Below are 17,364 nucleotides of genomic sequence, written 5' to 3'. Positions count from 1 at the left end.
GCCCCTTGCCCCATATTCTCGCTCCTTGTTTCTCTTTCTTTATGGAAGGAATTTTGAGTTTCTTCTGCACCAAGTCCAAGTTCGCTGTGCCAGCGAGTTAGAGGGGTACGCGATGTTCGAAGAGCGTCCCGACAATCTGAGGGACCAAGCCTAGCAGGCTCTCGCCCAGAATGCAGCCGGCCGCGGCAGACATGAGGGACACCTCTGGAAGCTCCCAGTAGTGAATGCTGAAGATGTGGATAGCGGCGCCCACGAGTCGTGCGAGGGTGATCGAAGGGGTTACGTACATGCCTGAGAAGCTTGTCAGTCAAACTCCCCAAGTTGCTCGCAACTTCGGAGTAGACACTGTTACCTAAGGAGATGGCGACCCCGCTTGGGACCCAAACCCTCCACCGACTCGTTCCGGCAGCAAGGCTCAGGATCCGTAAGCAGGCAGACGCGATAAACGCCGACAACATGAACGGCCATACACCCCGGGGAAGCTCTCCTCCATTCGCCAGCCGAGCAGTATTCGCCCACATATAGGCCAGGGGAGCGGCGAAGTTGGCGCTGGGGATGGCATAGACGCTGGTGAAGAGACGGTAGATGCCGCTTCCGATGAAGGCGCCAATAAAGGAGCCCAGTAGCTGGGCGTGGAACATGACCTTTGGTGAAGCCTGAACCAAATGTGCTGTCTTGAGGTCCGTCATGAGGACCGCAGACTGCCACAATCCGGCCTCGGTGATGGCGCCAGCAGCCATTGTAGTGAGATTGGTCCGTGACGCCGGGGAGAGCATGAGAACAAAGAGAAATTGACAAATGTTACCTCCATGAGCATCGTTAGCCGGTGACTATCCCTTTTTTGGTGCCTCACTTACTCAGACTCATTGTTGGGGCGGTGTCTGTCTCACCGACGGATTGTATGATGATAAGGCAGAGAGGAAATGCGATTACTACAGCGAGAATAACGAGGTGGAAGGGGATCTCGCCCCCGAACACGACTAACGTGCAGACCAGGCACAGAGAGATCGAGATAGCCATGCAGAGGAGGATTGCCTGGCGAGAAACCAGCTGGCCCGCCGCATCTGACGGTTTTGCCGAGCTGAGAACGTGCTCGGACTCTTCGTCAGATATTTCCAGGGATGGCTGGGAGGTTCCTGTCAGATGTGGAAGCGAGCAGAGGCTCCCGGCTGCCGTGGTCCGCCTCGTCCGATGCGTAAGTTCGCTGTCGCCGACGGAGCTTTGGCCAAGCATTTCTGAGGAGTCTGATGGCATGAAGGGAAGCAGGGTGGGCAACGCGGACAACCGCATCACCAAGCAGGAAGCTGATGCTAATCCAAACGAGCCATCCACGAGCTCCCGACTCCATGTCCCCGACGCCGCCAGGTGCCCATCCTTTGCCTTTGGCAAGAGGGGAGAGTATTCCCCAACCGAATATTGTGCCGTATAGCATGGAAAAGGCCACTGGAAGGTCCAGAATCATTCCGAAGGCCGTGAATGCCGGCGATAGAGTGAAGAACCAGAGCCAATCCTCAGATGCAGCCCTCCCAAAAACGGGGAGCCTGGAAAAGATGGGGAAGAAATACAAGACCCTTGACTGTGCCACGCCCCAGTAAGTGGTGAAGCGAAGCTTGAAAGGGCCGAGGCCGATGCGATCGCCACCCGCAGGGCACTGTAGCCGACGACCACCTGAGCTAGATAGCTAGGAGAGAGGAGGCTAAAAAAAAAAAAAAAAAAAAAAAAAAAAAAAAAAAAAAAAAAAAAAAAAAAAAAAAACCTAACCCTAACCGTTAACCCGAACCCTAACCGTTAACCCTAACCCTAACCACTAACCCGGGTGGTTGACCGGCTCGCGGTGGTCGAACCGGCTCGCAGTGGTCGACCGGCTCGCAGTGGTCGAACCGGTTTACGGTTGTCGAACCCTTGCAGTGGCTAAGCCACACCGCCACACCACCATGACGTCAATACCACCCTCGATAGGCGCCCACCACACTGCATTTTCGAGATACGTCAAGCGGCCGTTGATGATCCCACATCTCCCGCAAGCCGACAACGAAGTCAGTACCTAAATATCACCATTCTACATCGATTCAGGATTGACACTGTGAGGAGATATAGCCAAAAGGGGGAAAGATGGAGAAAAGATCGGGGACATCTCCACCGCCAAGACACGGCACAGCTGTGGCATCCAATCGAAACAACGAAAACTCTGGAGGATTTGCCTGGTAAATGAATCGAAGCCTCCTTCCTCGCTTCCTCTGTGTATACAGTACACATTCGAAAGGTATCGTCATTGAAGCTTCGCTTCAATGAAGCATTGAAGCTTCGCTTCAATGAAGCAAACACCTAGAGCTGTCAGTCGTCATAATTTCTCATGACTTCCTTTTGGAGTAGGCCGCAGGCTTACATAGACCGCGGCGCCGGAGAATGCGTAGGCAATGATCTTGACCTTAGATCCCCAATCATACTCTCGGAGGAGCGGCGTGCCATCGCCCGCGGAATCACGGTCGTCAAAGGCACGTTCCGTATGTGCATCCGCATCTCCACCCGCATCCGCATCCGCATCCACCAAATCGAGGCCATGTTTGTCCGCATCCGCCCTCTTCGCAATCCTGTCATCGCGATCTATGCAGGATGCCAACGAGGACGCCGGTCGCGTACCCGCCCGGGAAGCGCAGCTTCTCCTGCAGGAGGAAGTACCTGCGGAAGGGCGCGGCAAAGACAGTTCCGAAGAACGACACGCCCAGGGACCATGCCATCAATTCTGCGACTGAAAAGTGCCGCGACCCGCCCTCGTCAGGCCGGCGGAGGAACTCAAACGCCGGGATGGCGTTGGTCAGGCTGGCGGCGACAGGCATGCCGGCGATGGACGAGGCGATGGTCTGGACGATAACATTCTCCGTCGGCGTGAAGGCGAATGGAAGCCATCGCGACGTGCTCCTGAAGATGGCGAATGCCAGCAGGGCGGTTGCCGGTGACATGGTGTTGAGCGCTCCCACCTGCAGCCCGAAGTACATGTTCGCGAGGCAGACAAGCGAACCCAAGACAGTGCCGACCACCACCATGGCCGGCCGCAACGCAGTCCGCCTGAAGTGCTCCGAACGAGCCATCTTCTTCCGGATGCTGGAGATGGGTTCTCCAGAGGTGGTTGTGAAGCAGTTAATTGGCACCGGCCGCGAATTGTCCCGCAGGCTATGGCAGACACTGCGATCAGCCCAAAAAAAACTGCCCCGAGATGCAGGTAACACAGTAGGCACACAGTGAAGTAAGCACCTTCATGGCACACCCTACCTACCAACTGCTCAGTCAGTGACCGCTGGCAGGTGAGTCTTCATCGCTGGTTCTCCTCTTCACTCGCTGTCTGTTTCTTCCATCACTACCTCCCTAAGCATAAGTTGCCTTGCTCTCTGCCAAGGGACGTATCGTAGATCATTGGCTGATGAGTATGCCAGATAATTGCCAGAAAGTGAAGTGCTCGTGAATTCTATGGCAGCTGATGGAATCCAAGAGGCTTGCGGCAGTGCGTAGTCAGAGAATACCAGGTAATTAGCGTAAATAAAAAAACCACGACTAGACAGGGAGGGGAAAGAGGCGCCTGTTACTGTCCCATGTAGAAAGCATGAGTCTTCCTCTCAACCGATGCACCCAGTACGTGGTTGTTGCCCTGACCGAACTCCCTTCCTGCAGCAGGGGAGGAGGTCGGTCAGGTCATTGACGTACTGTCCTCCAGGCCAGTCACTTGGTCGATTGGTGGCACGCTGGGAGTGTGCGAGGTATTATGAAGTAAACCCATTAACAATGGCTTCCAGCAAATTATCAGAATGCTAAGCTCGAGGAAACAGGCAAAGCACTTCATTAATGTGATACACCCTCGCTCCGAGTCTTGTCGGGCATAGATGACACCCCTCCAGCTCAGCAACAAGTCTGGGAATCGGGGAGAGCAATTGTGCTCGTCTTTGCTTCCTTTACCTATACAGACGGTTATCGGGACGATGACCCTGATCCCCAGTTCTTGGTTCCTGAGAAGACCTCTGCTTCCCTTGCCTCCATGGGAAAAGGGATCGACTCTCAAGTTTGTCGTGCGAATGCCACAGAGTTCACTCAGTTAATGCAGTGAACGTCCTGTGGTCAGCTCATGTGCCTTGACCGATTATTTGTTGCAGGTTAGAGATCAGAACATGCCGCAACACATCTCGCGAGGCGATGAGAACGCAGTCATAAGCAGGGCTGGACACGACAACGGGCCTAGGAGAGTGACGCTAGCTAGTGTTGCTTGAAGGAGGTGAGGATGGTGTTAAAGCGGAGAGGGAGGAAGACGGGGTCCAATAATTCGGTGATGTTCAGCACATGTCCATTGATCCAGCCAGAGTCGCGTTCGCCCACTTCCTTCCATCCGATGACTCGCGACCCCCCGGCGAAGTAAACACCCGTACCACTCACAAGACCGTCACATGTCCCTTCCCTCACCCGTCCTATTTATACCAACTCCCAAACTTCCCATACCACCAGCTCCTCCCAGTCATTGGCGTAATGGGAGGAGCGCGGGGGCCTAAATATCCCCGTCCCGCCATCGTCCGTCTCAGAGACACCTGCCCTGCCCGAGGTCGAGAATTCCTGCTGAAGCAAGATCCCACCGGGGATATTCATAGCCGGCCACCTCCCCTTACATTGGCCAAGGGGGTTGGCCGGTGAGCTTCTTGTGTTTCTATGAGCCTTGTCTCTGGCATTTTTTTCTCCTCCGCTCCATGGCTTTCGTTTCTCCTTTACAACAGTTTTCACTCTGGTTTTCGTTTCTCTTTCTTTTCTGATATTGCGGGACCAGGAAGATATGGTTCGGGAGACGGACAAAAATTGATTGCATGTGTTCGCAAGTAGGCGGGGCTCAGTCTACGCTTATTGCTTGGATAGAGATCTATTTTGCCTCCTTAGGCACTCTCTGTCCAACGCTCGCGTTGTAAGGGTGTGTCATGGCATTTGGCAAGCCTGGATCCTTATACACATCAAGCACTTGACCCACGATACGCTACGACGGCCGCATCCCCAACACTCGAGCAGACTGAAACGCAAGCCTGAACCTGGACACCTACCATGTACCGCTCAATCCCTGCTGGGGCGACGAGAGACACCGCGCAACCGAAGGTGACGCCCGAGAGCAGGCGGTGCTAACCGCCATCTTCATTTTGGTCCTCCTAATTGCTGGCGCGGGCGTTTTGGCTTCGAGGTGGTTGTGACGAGTGACAGGATATTATATTGCGTCGAGTTGGTGCATTACCCGATCGATTCCTCCCAATACCAACCAGTGCTGCGGCAACTAAGGAGCAAGTCCAAATCCAGGCCACGGGGGAAATGGGAACGGACTCTTCAGGATTTGGGCTCTTCTGATTTTAGGGTCACCGGTGGAACAATGGGTTCAAGCGTTCGATAAGCGGGACAAGGCGCTGGCCTCCGACCGACTACAATGAGTGAACAAGGCAGAATGTAGGTACCGAGGATAGTCACGTTCGCTTTGAAGTTTGGACGACATCGCTGAGGGGTGGGGTGGTCGCACTAAACGCTAGGCCCTCACCGCCTTCGGCAGATGAGGTAGCTTAGCCCCACTAAAAATTTCGAGAAGACACCCGGACGGGGTCCAAGTGCTCAAAACTTGCGATGTGCGATGAAGAGTGTATGACCCCCCTTGCAGTGACTGTTCAGAGCTCAAAATGCCGAAAAGCAAACCTGCGCCTCGCGATGGCGCCTCCTCGGGGAACATAACCGATCCACGCTTTGCCAACTTCCAGACCGATCCGCGATACCAATTGCCGTCCAAGAAGAAGCTCAAGACCAAGCTCGACAAGCGCTTCTCGCGCGTGCTCAAGGATGCAGACTTCGTCGCGACCGCCAAAGTCGATCGCTACGGCCGAAAACTGAAAACCGACACCAAAAAGAAGGCGCTTTTGCGGCTGTACGAGGACGAAGACGAGGAGGACAAGGATGCTCAGGAACCCGAGCGAGATGTCGAAGTCGACGACGATGACATTGTGCGTCGCGAGCTGGAGAAGGCGGATGCCAAGTACGATCCTGCTCGCGGCGGCGGTTTCTCCTCGTCCGAGTCGGACTCGGACTCGGACTCCGAATCCGAATCCGAGGAAGAGCCGGAAGAGGAGGACGAGGTGGAGGAGTCCCGGCCGGGCATCCGCCTACGCAGGGAGAAGCAGGAGATCGAGGTCGGCGAGATCACAAATCGATTCGCTGTTGTCAACATGGACTGGGATCACATCAAGTCAGTCGACCTCATGGCCTTGTTTTCGAGCTTCGTCCCGGTTGGGGGCCGCATCGAAAGGGTATCCATCTATCCCAGCGAGTTCGGCAAGGAGCGGATGCAGCGCGAAGAGCTGGAGGGCCCGCCGAGGGAGATCTTCAAGAAGGCGAGGGATTCAGACGAGGAAGAGGATGACGAAGACTCCACATCTGAGAGCGAAGACGACGAGGATTCGACCGGGGACTCGGACGAGGAGGTCAAGAAAGAGCTGCTGCGGGAGGGCGACGACCAGGATTTTGACAGCGATGCCCTTCGAACATACCAACTGGACCGCTTACGATACTATTATGCCGTGGTGATTTGCTCTGACAAGAACACGGCGCACAAGATCTACGAGGCCACAGACGGCAGCGAATATCTATCCTCATCCAACTTCCTCGACCTGCGATTTATCCCCGACGACGTGACCTTCGACGACGAACCCAGAGACGAATGCGACAGTGTCCCCTCCGGGTACAAGCCGATCGAATTCGTCACTGACGCGCTGCAGCACTCCAAGGTGAAGCTGACATGGGACATGCACCCTGAGGAGGCGTCGAGGAAAGAGTCGATCAAGAAAGCCTTCACGGGGAGCCGGGCGGACATTGCGGAGAACGACCTGAGGGCATACCTCGCAAGCGACAGCGAGAGCGAAGAGGAAAACGATGCGGATGTGCCGGCAGAGGCTCAGGAAGTGGACGGGGAGGGAGCGCCGCTCAGCAAGAAAGAGCTCGCACGGCGCAAGATGCGCGCAGCGCTGGGCCTCAGCGATGAGCCAGCGCCCAAGCCCTCCAAATCAGGCCCCGTTGGAGATATGCAGATCACATTCACGCCGGCACTGTCCGGCAAGCCGGAGAAGGAGGAGGCGGCGGAGACAACCATCGAAAAGTACAAGCGCAAGGAGAAGGAGCGGAAACAGAAGCGGAAAGCCGCGGCTCTCGCCAAGAGGCAAGGCGTCGACGCGGATGCCGCCCAAGATGGGGGAGCCGAAGAGCCGGCTGAAGACCTCGGCTTCGACGACCCCTTCTTCACAGCTGAGCCCGTCCAGCCCTCCAAATCGGCGATGCGCAAGGAGGAGCGGCTGAAGAAGCGGGCAGCCAGAGAAAAGGAGGAAGCCGAGAACGCCGCTCAGAAGGCTCAGCTCGAGCTGCTCATGGCTGACGAGAACGGAGGCGCCGCGCACCTGGACCACTTCGACATGAAGGAGATCATGCGCTCGGAGAAGCAGAAGGGCAAGAAGAAGAAAAAGAAGGGTGGCAAGGGCGCCGAGGACCAGGGCGGGCTGCAAGAGGACTTCCAGATGAATGTCGAGGACTCCCGGTTCAAGGCCGTGTTCGAGAACCACGAGTTCGCCATCGACCCGTCGAATCCCAAGTACAAGGCGACGCAGGGCATGAAGAAGCTGCTGGAAGAGAGTCGGAAGAAGCGCAAAGCCGGCCCGGACAACCCGCCCGACCGCGGGGAGGACGGGAGGAGTTCTAAAAAGGCCAGGGCAGATGGGGAGCTGGGCGAGCTCAGCAGCTTGGTGGATGCAGTCAAGAAGAAGGTCAAGGCCAAAAGGTAGCGGATGGTTTGGCGAGCTGTAAATATCCGACAATACATGTAACTTCTATGCCCACTAAACTTCCTCCTCCCCATACATTGTCATTCCTGCCTTCGACAGCCTACATTGATTCCTTGTTGCGCATGGCGCAGTGAATTGGAAGGCTCGCCCTGGCTACTGATAGTTAGAGCTCCGTGGCTTGGTGAGGTCCATCATGCAAGTTCGCAAGCGCAACTTAGGTAGTAGGGGGCGAGAACTCCACTGTTGGATTGGACGACTGCATTCCTTTCACTCCATCGCCAGAACGCCATGATGTCTCGGCACGCTCTGGGGGCCCGCACATTCCCTTTCAAATTTGGTCATTATGAGCCAGAAAATTTATCTTCCGAGAATTATACCATGTTCAGTATATGCACGCGGGAAAGGCATTGATGGTTACCTTGATTCCTCCTTCATTGACGACAGAAAGTGTGAGCATCAAGCAGATTCAAACACAGATTCAAACTCGGCAGCTGTATTAACCCAGGCAATAATAGGAGGGCGGCCTGTAAAAGTAATAGGCGACATCTATCCCATGCCTCTAGCTCCTGTCCCAAGAGCTTCCCGTGTCGCCTGATATCTCCTAACCAGCAACCGGCAAGCGCGTGCTGACGCTCTCCCGACCCGGCGTGGCCCTTTCCCGGCCGACCGATCGACCGGCCCGCTTTACCTGTGGGCGTCGCCAACTGTTGATCAGCGGCCGCCGCCGCAGAACACGGTGCGGTTGGTTAGCGAGCTGCGGAGGGCGCGGCCGCCGCGCGGGATGCGGCTGTTGCTCTTAGGCGGCGGGCGGCGATGCGGGCGCTGCGCCGGAGTTGGGGCTGATCTGCCCTTGCTGGTTGCGAGGGTACGACTAGGGCTGTCGCCTGGTTCGGGGATTGGGACAGGCTTGGGATAGATGGCTTTGGGGCTGGGTTGTCGAGGGGAAAGGGGCCGGGTGATGCTCTGTGGCTTGGAAGGGGAGCTCGTGGGGATGATGATGATGACGACGCGCGGTGGCTGCGGGCCGTTGGTGACTGCCGAGGGGGAGGAGGGTCATCGTTGGCGTTGCTGGTGCCATGCTTCGCCTTAAGTTTTTTTGACGGGGGTGCCTCGTCGACTTGGTCTTCTTCGCGGCTTTTCTTGGCTACTCTCTGTCTCTGCGAGGGAAACGAATTGTGGGCGCCGTTCGGGTCCTCAGGCTTGCTTGTGCTCCTCCCAGGAGCTGGGGAAGAGACATCGTCGTCAACGTCCTGCGGCATCTTCTGCTGGCCACGTACCGCGTCCATTCTTTCGTTGGCTTTTTCAACCTGCTTCATCTCCGCCTCGACGGCGTCAATATGGTCTAGGATCCACCGAATGAGGGTCTTGTGGCGATCTCCCTTTTCCTTTTCGAGGGCGTAGTCTCGTGCTTGGTCCCTGAACCTGGCAGCGGCCTCGTTGCGAGTCTGGATAAGCGCCAGGGCATTCTTAGCCTCCTTGTACCGAGCATGCGCCTCGGTTACCATTGCGGTGCGCTGCTCAGAACTGAAGCGAGGGGGTTGTGGTCCGTCGCGGTCCCGTTTTGTCAGCTCGAGAACAGCCTTTGCCTGCGTTTTAGCGTTCTCGAGGGCCTTCTCGGCTTCCAATCGCTCCCTAGTACGCTTCTCAGCCTCCTCACGGCTAAGCAACAGCGCCTCCGTTATGTGGTATCCAGGTGCCGGGTGCAGTTTTTGGAGCTCCCGCCAGGCCTCTTCATGCTGCGGTTGGAGAACGGCAAGCCGGGCGCTGTTTCTGTCGTCCCACCAGTAGGCATAGTTGAGGTACTCGATCCACGTCGTCAATCTGTCCTGGCGACTCGGGTCCTGTTCGAGCCGAAATGGCTTGAAGAAGCCGTGCGCAGCCAAACGGCGCTTCACGGCGTCCACATACCCAGCGAAGCCATCCACGCCAGTGTTCTCTCTCACGTTTTGCTGGCGCCATTTACGCCGTTCTTTCCAGTACCGCCTTTCGTTCTCAAGTCCTTCAGGATCATCGAGGTCCGGTAACACCGTAGACTCCTCGCGGCGCGCCCGGCTGCGCTTCTCCGACTCAATGTATGCGGTGAATTCGGCCTCCTCATCACCAATGCATCGATTGTCCAACTGCCACAAGCGGAACGCCTTAGAGCTCCCAAGCTGCCCGCCATTTATGGGCGAATCATACTCATTATGGCACCAGTACCGAAGGACATCGCGGTAGGAGGGGCGTGGCGGACTAGCCGGCGGCGCGGGACAGTCAGGGGCGGTCATCCTGGTCAACTGCAAAGGGATTCCGTATCCTTTGGTCTTGAATGTGCACGGTTAATTGGCCAGGTTTCTCTTGCGCTTGTCATCAGAAGGGCAAGAAGCAAGAGCATCTGGATGGTGAGACAAACGCCAGCCAGCCAGCGGCTTAAAACAGGCAACGAACAAAGATTCAAAGACCGATTAATACAAGGCGCAGTGTAAGCGGATGTGTGTGGCATCCCAAGACGTCACAAAGGCTTATTATCTGGGACCAAACTCGTGCAATCGTAGAAGGCAATATACATTATTCGGGGCCATGTCGCTGGCACTGGGCTTCTGTGCGGTACAAGCGATGTTGCATGCCTCGGTACCTACGTCACACTGGTCTCTTTGATTCTGTCATTCGAATTTCATACTATCTCAGCCGACGAGCATTATATATGCTCCCAACTGCCAGAGTGGCTTCCTGCATTGATTCAAATGGTTGCTGCATCTGTTCGATGTGTGGCCAGCATGACTCGTCCCAAGGGATCCAGGTCACTTCACAGCGGCTAGGTCCGCTGGCTCATAGTGAAGCTCAGAATTCCCATGAAGGTCCTTGGACCGGCCAGGGCCTACGGTGTCATCATGCAAAGTGAGCGAGAAACTCTGCTTAGTGTAGATGCTACCTGCGGCACAGGTCGCGAGAGAGTGTAGACACCAAAATGATTCTTGATACTGCCACGGGACACGGTGGAACTCATCAAATTAAATCTCCTTGCCCCCAGCCAAGTTCCATCGCAGGTTGGCCGGGGAAGCTTGAGATCCAGCATCTTCAGGCCGAGAACTGATTAATTACATGTAATTAGCCGACATCATGCGGAGCGTGGTGTGTCAGGAGCTGAGACAAGCCTTCCTGGTCGGAAGGAACCGGCCAGAAGAGAAAGTTCCTGGCCTGGTATACGAGAGCCAACTGGTCCACAGCTTGCCGATGTTCGAGATGCCGAACTGCGCGGATTGGGGGCCAAAGACCGGTTGAGCAATGGGCGGTTGGCGAGCCTGGTATGAAAGTACGGGACATCCCCAAGTGACAGCAGGGCCGCAGGCACGACACACAATGCAGAGGCGAAGCGAGGAAAAACGAAGGTGCTCGCGAGGAGAGCAAATCAAACGAGTCAAAAGAGCAGCGAGACGCGTTGTTGGTTTCACTGTTTCACGTCTCGCAGGGTCCAAGCCACACGGCCGTGCGCCATTGCGTCCCGCCGCAAGCTTACTTGGGACCAGGATCTTACCAGGGGGCTCCACTTGCACCTAGTTTTAGTTGCCCCCTCTCCGACAAAATCTTGGGACAGTCCACAATTGGGGGACAGAACAAATCTCTATACATTTTCTTAGCATTTGTGTTAGTATCAACATTTGCACCTCAACCACTTAACCAATTTACATTGCATTGCCTTGAAATTTGGTCAAACTATAAAGAGGGTACTAAAGAGCTTAAAAATGTAATTTTTTTAAACTGAATAAGTTGTTATAAGCTTTTGCTGAGTTATTTGTATCTCCTCCTTATATTCCTCTACACTAGTTGCTACAGAGTTGTTACCTCAATTTGCTACTATAAATAGCTATTATATAGTTCAAATATATACAAATATATACTCTTAATTAATTTTAAATAATAATAATATATATCTAAGCCCTCTTAGTAACTAAGCTAAATTTGAAGGCGATGCAATGCGAATTGGTTGTGTAATTAAGGTACAATGTTCAGTGTTAACACAGATACTCGGAAAATGTATAGAGATTTGTTGTGTCCCCCAATTGTGTGCTGTCCCATGATTTTGTCCCCCCCTCTCCGCAGGAGAGGGGGCAACTAAAACTAGGTGCAAGTGGAGCCCCCTGGTAATCTTCACTGTTGTCCAGCCTTACGGTGTAAGCCTGATTAGCGGCAACATGCAGGCCGCTGCCGCATACTGTGTAACCGGGGTGAGGTGGTCCTCCAACACTTTTGGCAGGTCATCTGATTAGTCAAACCCATAGTCTATCCCGGGAGCTTGGGGGCCGTGATGCAGGGACGTTTTGTCGCTACACTAGACTTAGTGTAGTGGAGCGGAAAGAAGCCGAAGGGTCCGACTCGTCTGGCCGCCTCTTTGTCGCCTTGGGAAAAACACTTCCTCCAACATGCCGAATCCTAGCCAGCAGGGGTCCGCTGTTTGAATGAAAAGACACGACATAGCACCATTACCTTTCTAGCAAGTTCGAATGGGCCCCAGCCACCACGCTGGTGTAAGGATGTACTGTACATAGGATTGCATGCTGGAGGAGGTGAACGGCGCAGCTTGGCATCCCCGGCCGCCACGTTTCCAAAAACAGATGCATCGACCTCAGCGCGTGCAAGAGCTGCCCCCGACGCCATGCAGCAGCCAATGGCTCAACCCAACGATGCTTTCGGACGTGGCGCAGGCCGGGGTGCTAGTTGAGGGCAACTCCAGTTTGCGGCCGCACGCCACCGAGGCGAAATTGCAGTGTGTGCCGTTGTTGGGACAACGCTTGCAGAGAACGATCCCTCGGCCTCTGCGTCCAGGACAGGTGCAGCCTATAAAGAGCTGCGCCTGGGCGGGCGCCGAGCCTTCAGTCTGAAAACATCCTCAAACTTGCTCAGAGGTTGAAAACAGTGAAACGTCAACAGTTCTTGCCAAGACTCCTCCTTCAGACTCAAGACAAGCCGCCAAGCCCTGAATCAGCTCACCATGCTGGCTCCTTCGACTCTCGTGCTCGCGGGTCTCACCGCCCACGCCGCCGCCAAGACCATCCCGGTGGTCGTCGGCAAGAACGGGCTGACGTTCCAGCCCGACGAGATCCAGGCCGAGGTGGGCGACGTGCTCGAGTTCCGCTTCTACGCCAAGAACCACAGCGTCGTGGCCGGCGACTTCAGCAAGGCCTGCGTCCCGGCCGAGGAGAATGGCTTCTTCTCGGGCTTCTTCCCGACCACGGGCACCGGCGCCAACGTAAGGGGACACCCCACCCCCCAACCCCTTTCCTCTCTTCTCATCCGGCAGTCAGTTACTGACCCAGGCCCCGGACCACAACAGAGCCAAGTCTTCCACGTGACGGTCTCGCACACCAACCCGGTGCCGATCTACTGCTCGCAGAACACCGGCCAGCACTGCAAGAACGGCATGGTGGCCGTCATCAACCCGGACACGTCCGGCAACAGCGACATGACGCTGCAGGCGTACAAGTCGCTCGCCAGCCAGGCCGGCAACGCGATCTCGCCCCCGGGCGGCGTCTTCGGCGGCCAGGTCGCCCCCAACCCCAACGCCAACTCCTCCTCCTCCGCCTCCGCCTCCGCCCCCAGCACCACCTCCTCCTCCGGCGGCGCCGGCGCCGGCGGCTACGGCGGCGACTCCGGCTCCGGCTCCGGCTCGGGCCAGACCACCGCCGCGCCCTCGGCCTCGGGCGCCGCTGCTGGCGGCAGCCCGACCACCACCGGCGCGTCTGCTAGCCCCTCCAGCACGAACGCCGCAGCGGTGGCGACGGGCGCGCCGATTGCGGGCCTGCTCGCTGCGGCGGTTGGTGCGCTCTTTGTTTGAGTAGCCCGAGGTAGTTAGAGGCTTTGTTTGTTTGTTTTTTCGCTCACGAAGCTGTTTGCGGAAATGTGTAATGTGGTGTGTGTGTGTGTGTCTAGCCTGTTCCGGCGGACTGGGTGTTCCCCTTTGTCTGTCTTGACGCGGGCGAGCTTGCTGAATGGAGAGGGGTAATGTGAGTTGCGTGTATTGAAAATTTCAATTCGGTGCTGAGGTGGTGTTGATGTAAAAAGCTGTGGGGCACGCAAAAAGGAGAAGCGTGCGGTCGTCGTTAAAGAGGTCCCGCCAAGACTAATTTCGGATTTTGCCGCGTACAAGTAATTACAAATCGCCAAGGGGTGAGCAGGCCGCGACGACTTCGAGCAACATCAACAACAACAATCGCAAAGACTCGTCGTAACAACTCTATAAAAACTCAACCAAATCGAAAAAAAAGAAAACGAGGATAACCCACACCCTAACTATAACCCGTATCCTAACCTTAACCCAAACCCTAACCAGCGGGGGGCTGGCGCCGCCCCCCGCACCCCTGGCGAACTAACCCTTGGCGATAGAGCAAACGCCTTGGCGATGGTGGCTACGTAATAACGTTGTAAAAACATAGCCGACAATTGGCCGAAATTAGTCTTGGCGGGACCTCTTTAACGTCTACCAAGCGTGCAATAAGATGTCGCGATAGAATCAAGCATCACCGTCGGCTCTTGGCTCCAAAGCTTGGCGGAATGTGTGTCCGGGAAGCACGCAGATCCTCCACAGTCATGTGACGACTCCAAGGAAGCCAAGAAAGCATTGACAGAAACTCCAGATTCGCCGAAACATATCAACCTCACCACAAACAGGGTAAATAACCAAATCCGGCACAATAACTACCTTAATTATCATAACCTCTGAATCCCACACCACCACCACCTCCTCCTATGCCCGGTCCACTATCTAGAACCCCCCGGTGCCCCTAACCCTCTGGATCGCCCCCTTAACCCCCTTCAACCACGGAAACCATCCGGGATTGACGCCCATGGCGCCCTCGACCTCCCTGCCCTGCGCATCCCTCCACACGCCATCCCGCGGGTCAACAGCGCCGAAGCGCTCGGTATTCTGGTTTCGCCGCAGCGCAGCCAGCCAGGCGGCGCACAGCTCGGCGCTGTCGACCAGCAGGTTGACCTCCTGGCTGTGGAACCAGCTCTGGGTGTCCTGGTTGCCGTTGCCCTGGATGCCGACGCGGCCGTCCACCACCATCAGCTTGACGTGGCTGCTGCGCTGCCGCCGCGCCTGCGTGATCGGCCTCGTCTGGTCCTTGCCCACGTACCAGTGCCAGTGCAGGCGTCGGCGCGCTGCGGGGGCCAGCGCGGCGTGCAGCTGCGCTGACACCCGCTCGTTGTGCCCGCCTTGTCGGGGGAGGAGTTCGCCCTGTGAAGGGAGGGGTGGGAGGGGGTGTTAGTGGGGTTGGGAGAGCAAAAGGGCGGGGAGGGTGGTGTGGGAGAGGGAGAAGACCTACGGCGTCGTTGTAGCTGATGCAGATGTAGCAGTAGACGTCGACGCCGCGCTCGCAGGCTTCTTTGATGGCGGGTATGAGAGGCGCGGCGTTGAGCGTCGGCGAGACGATGTACACGCTTTCCTTGGCGTTGCGCAGCGCTGAGAGCCAGGCCGCGTTTTGCGGCGTCGAGACGGAGTTGTGCGTGGGCGGGCCGTATGGTGCGCGGTTGACGAGCGCCATGGGGTAGGGGGTATGCGCTTGGTGCGGGATGTAGGGTGTCATCAGTTCTCCGGGCGGACATTCCGGTGCGTTGGGATCCCCCGGGAGCCCCTCGTTGACCGTGTGGTTGAGCAGCCGGGTCACGGCCTGCAGGTGGGTTTCGCCTGGCTTGGGAGCGAGCGAGGCCTGGATGCGGGCAACCTCCCCTGCAATGTCGTCGTCGTAGTGCGAACTGTCTGCAGTCAACGGAGGTAGGGCCGCGCTGACATCCTCGCTGGTCTGCGACGTTGCATTTCCAGTTGACGCTTGGACAACTAGATCCTGAGTGTGCCTGTGGCTACCGTCGTGTTCTTCCCCATTGGCTCCGTTCTGCGACGGTTCAGGGTTCGACACAGACTCGGTAGTCGACGGGCCCGTGAGCACATCGGTTCGCTTTGCGTTGTCGCTTTTGGCTGGGACAGGCGGATCAATCGTAGCAGGCTCAGCTACTTCGCCCCTGGAGCTCGACTTTACGGCAGTTCCGTTGGCTGCCTCGCTGGTCCAGGTTCCTAGCCCTCCCTTGGCCGCCGGGGAGTTATGACTCGGAAGCGGCGGGTTCAGGTGCTTGTACCAAGAGATGAGTGCCATATCGTACAAAGAAGCCACGATCGGGCCCTCCAAGTGGATCAACATTTCCAGGTTGTCGTTGTCCTGGATGTTGTTGCTCTGCAAGAGAGCGATCTTCCGGTCCACCACCATGTACTTGGCATGGAATGTCCCCATCAGCGGGGTGTGGAAGTTCATGACTTGCATGTCGATATTCGGAATCTCGCTCGGATGCGGCAAGTTGACCTTGTCGCTGGTAAACTCTTTCTCTCCGACGATGTAATGCGGCTCGTACAGCTGCCTGGGACTTCCACGGTCGTATATAATCTTGAGAACAATCCTGGCGCCTCTCGCCCCAGCGCGGCGGTCCAGTTCCCTGATGGCATTAGTGATGTACTTGGAGGCCACTGAGTTCTGCCAGTAGTTCGTTGCCAGCAAGACCTCCCGCTCGGCTCGAACAATGACGTTGGCCATATGGCGGACAATGTCGGGCAAGCTTCACGGGCGTCAGTATCGCGGCCAGCCGCCGGGAGGACAGTAAGGGCAGACCAGCGGACGCACACAGAGATGATGGTCAAGGGAACGGTCCCGCAACTCCCCATCAGCGAGGGGCTGACCATGCCTCGGAGGGGGTCAGCATCAAGCGTGCAAAGCGCATCGTGGTATATCTGCAGCGCGTCAGTCTCCCCTCTGAAGCAAGGCCGATACTTTGCTCCAACGTAAGGTCCAGTCCTGTACCTTCAAGAACAGCTCGCCCGGCTTCGTCGGTCCCCACTTCCCACACATTGCGGCCTTCTCCAGCTCGTCCTGCGTGACTGACTCGGATCCATCCTGCCCACTACCATCGGCGGCCTTCAGAGCATGTTCGCCATACAGTCTCTCCCATGCCTCACTGGGCGCCATGCTCGGCTGTTTAGCGAGCAGGGACGAGACGCTCTCACTCGACGTGCAGAGTCGAATGAGGCGCTCACTGATACGATTCGTCGTCATCTTGCTGCAGAAGGATAGCTGCACCGCTTCGGAGGGGACTACCTTTTGAGACGCTGAGATCTGGGAGGCTCCCGGCATCAGCGTGGTCGTTCGTCCATGACGCAAGCACCACCAACCCGCGCAACTCATGGCCGTTATGTGATCGGCGGCAATGTAGTCTCTGAGTCTTCCGACTGACTCTCAGCATGGGGCCACTTACTACTGGTAATCAACAAGTGTGGAGCAGCCCGAGGTCAATTCATCCAACTTTGTCCAGAATGGCCCAGCGAGAAAATGCCAAGGGCGCCAAGACTCGAGGATAAGCGTCCTTAAATACGTGTAATGCTGATTGCACCTCCATGGCCATTCTTCATGCTTCTCGGGACCTGTTTTTGGCCTGTTGACGAACCGTTGGGACATGACGTCAGTCGCTGCGGTCGCAAGCGACATGAATCAACAGGCTAAGATAGTCGCGCGCTAAGACTTCT

General features: G+C 56.5%; 5 protein-coding genes across 5 annotated transcripts; 2 read left to right on the top strand and 3 right to left on the bottom strand.

The window, feature by feature from the left end:
• Positions 1-97: 97 nt before the first annotated feature.
• On the bottom strand, positions 98-2,996 carry THITE_2143998 (uncharacterized protein; the record flags this gene model as incomplete). The annotated part of the gene is made up of 6 exons (XM_003652728.1): positions 98-291; positions 353-805; positions 858-1,092; positions 1,277-1,576; positions 2,387-2,591; positions 2,641-2,996. The coding sequence occupies 6 exons, from the start codon at positions 2,994-2,996 to the stop codon at positions 98-100; spliced, it is 1,743 nt and encodes a 580-aa protein (XP_003652776.1).
• Positions 2,997-5,612: 2,616 nt separating this feature from the next.
• On the top strand, positions 5,613-7,935 carry THITE_2114551 (uncharacterized protein). Its single transcript, XM_003652727.1, has one exon. It carries the CDS (start codon positions 5,682-5,684, stop codon positions 7,821-7,823), a length of 2,142 nt encoding a protein of 713 aa, XP_003652775.1. The 5' UTR covers positions 5,613-5,681; the 3' UTR covers positions 7,824-7,935.
• Positions 7,936-8,569: 634 nt separating this feature from the next.
• THITE_2128505 (uncharacterized protein) lies at positions 8,570-10,090 on the bottom strand (the record flags this gene model as incomplete). The annotated part of the gene is made up of 1 exon (XM_003652726.1): positions 8,570-10,090. The coding sequence occupies one exon, from the start codon at positions 10,088-10,090 to the stop codon at positions 8,570-8,572; it is 1,521 nt and encodes a 506-aa protein (XP_003652774.1).
• Positions 10,091-12,625: 2,535 nt separating this feature from the next.
• Positions 12,626-13,768, top strand: THITE_2114550 (uncharacterized protein). Its single transcript, XM_003652725.1, has one exon. The coding sequence runs from the start codon at positions 12,793-12,795 to the stop codon at positions 13,633-13,635; it is 843 nt and encodes a 280-aa protein (XP_003652773.1). The 5' UTR covers positions 12,626-12,792; the 3' UTR covers positions 13,636-13,768.
• A 709-nt stretch (positions 13,769-14,477) lies between these two features.
• On the bottom strand, positions 14,478-17,120 carry THITE_2114545 (uncharacterized protein). Its single transcript, XM_003652724.1, has 5 exons — positions 17,097-17,120; positions 16,646-16,957; positions 16,469-16,575; positions 15,125-16,403; positions 14,478-15,036 (listed from the first exon to the last, which is right to left on the bottom strand). Exons 2-5 carry the CDS (start codon positions 16,895-16,897, stop codon positions 14,563-14,565), a joined length of 2,112 nt encoding a protein of 703 aa, XP_003652772.1. The 5' UTR covers positions 16,898-16,957; positions 17,097-17,120; the 3' UTR covers positions 14,478-14,562.
• Between the last annotated feature and the right edge of the window lie 244 nt (positions 17,121-17,364).

This window comes from Thermothielavioides terrestris, chromosome 2, assembly GCF_000226115.1.
Source record: "Thermothielavioides terrestris NRRL 8126 chromosome 2, complete sequence".
Taxonomy (NCBI): domain Eukaryota; kingdom Fungi; phylum Ascomycota; class Sordariomycetes; order Sordariales; family Chaetomiaceae; genus Thermothielavioides; species Thermothielavioides terrestris.
The sequence above is the reverse complement of the archived record's forward strand: the minus strand, read 5'-3'. Positions and strand labels throughout refer to the sequence as shown.

Coding starts and splice junctions, on each gene's coding strand:
- THITE_2114551 (XM_003652727.1), top strand. CDS start 5,682: ATGCCGAAAAGCAAACCTGCGCCTCGCGATGGCGCCTCCTCGGGGAAC.
- THITE_2114550 (XM_003652725.1), top strand. CDS start 12,793: ATGCTGGCTCCTTCGACTCTCGTGCTCGCGGGTCTCACCGCCCACGCC.
- THITE_2114545 (XM_003652724.1), bottom strand. CDS start 16,897: ATGACGACGAATCGTATCAGTGAGCGCCTCATTCGACTCTGCACGTCG. Junction 16,576..16,645: donor CGGGCGAGCTGTTCTTGAAG/GTACAGGACTGG, acceptor GACGCGCTGCAG/ATATACCACGATGCGCTTTG. Junction 15,037..15,124: donor GCATCAGCTACAACGACGCC/GTAGGTCTTCTC, acceptor CTCCCTTCACAG/GGCGAACTCCTCCCCCGACA.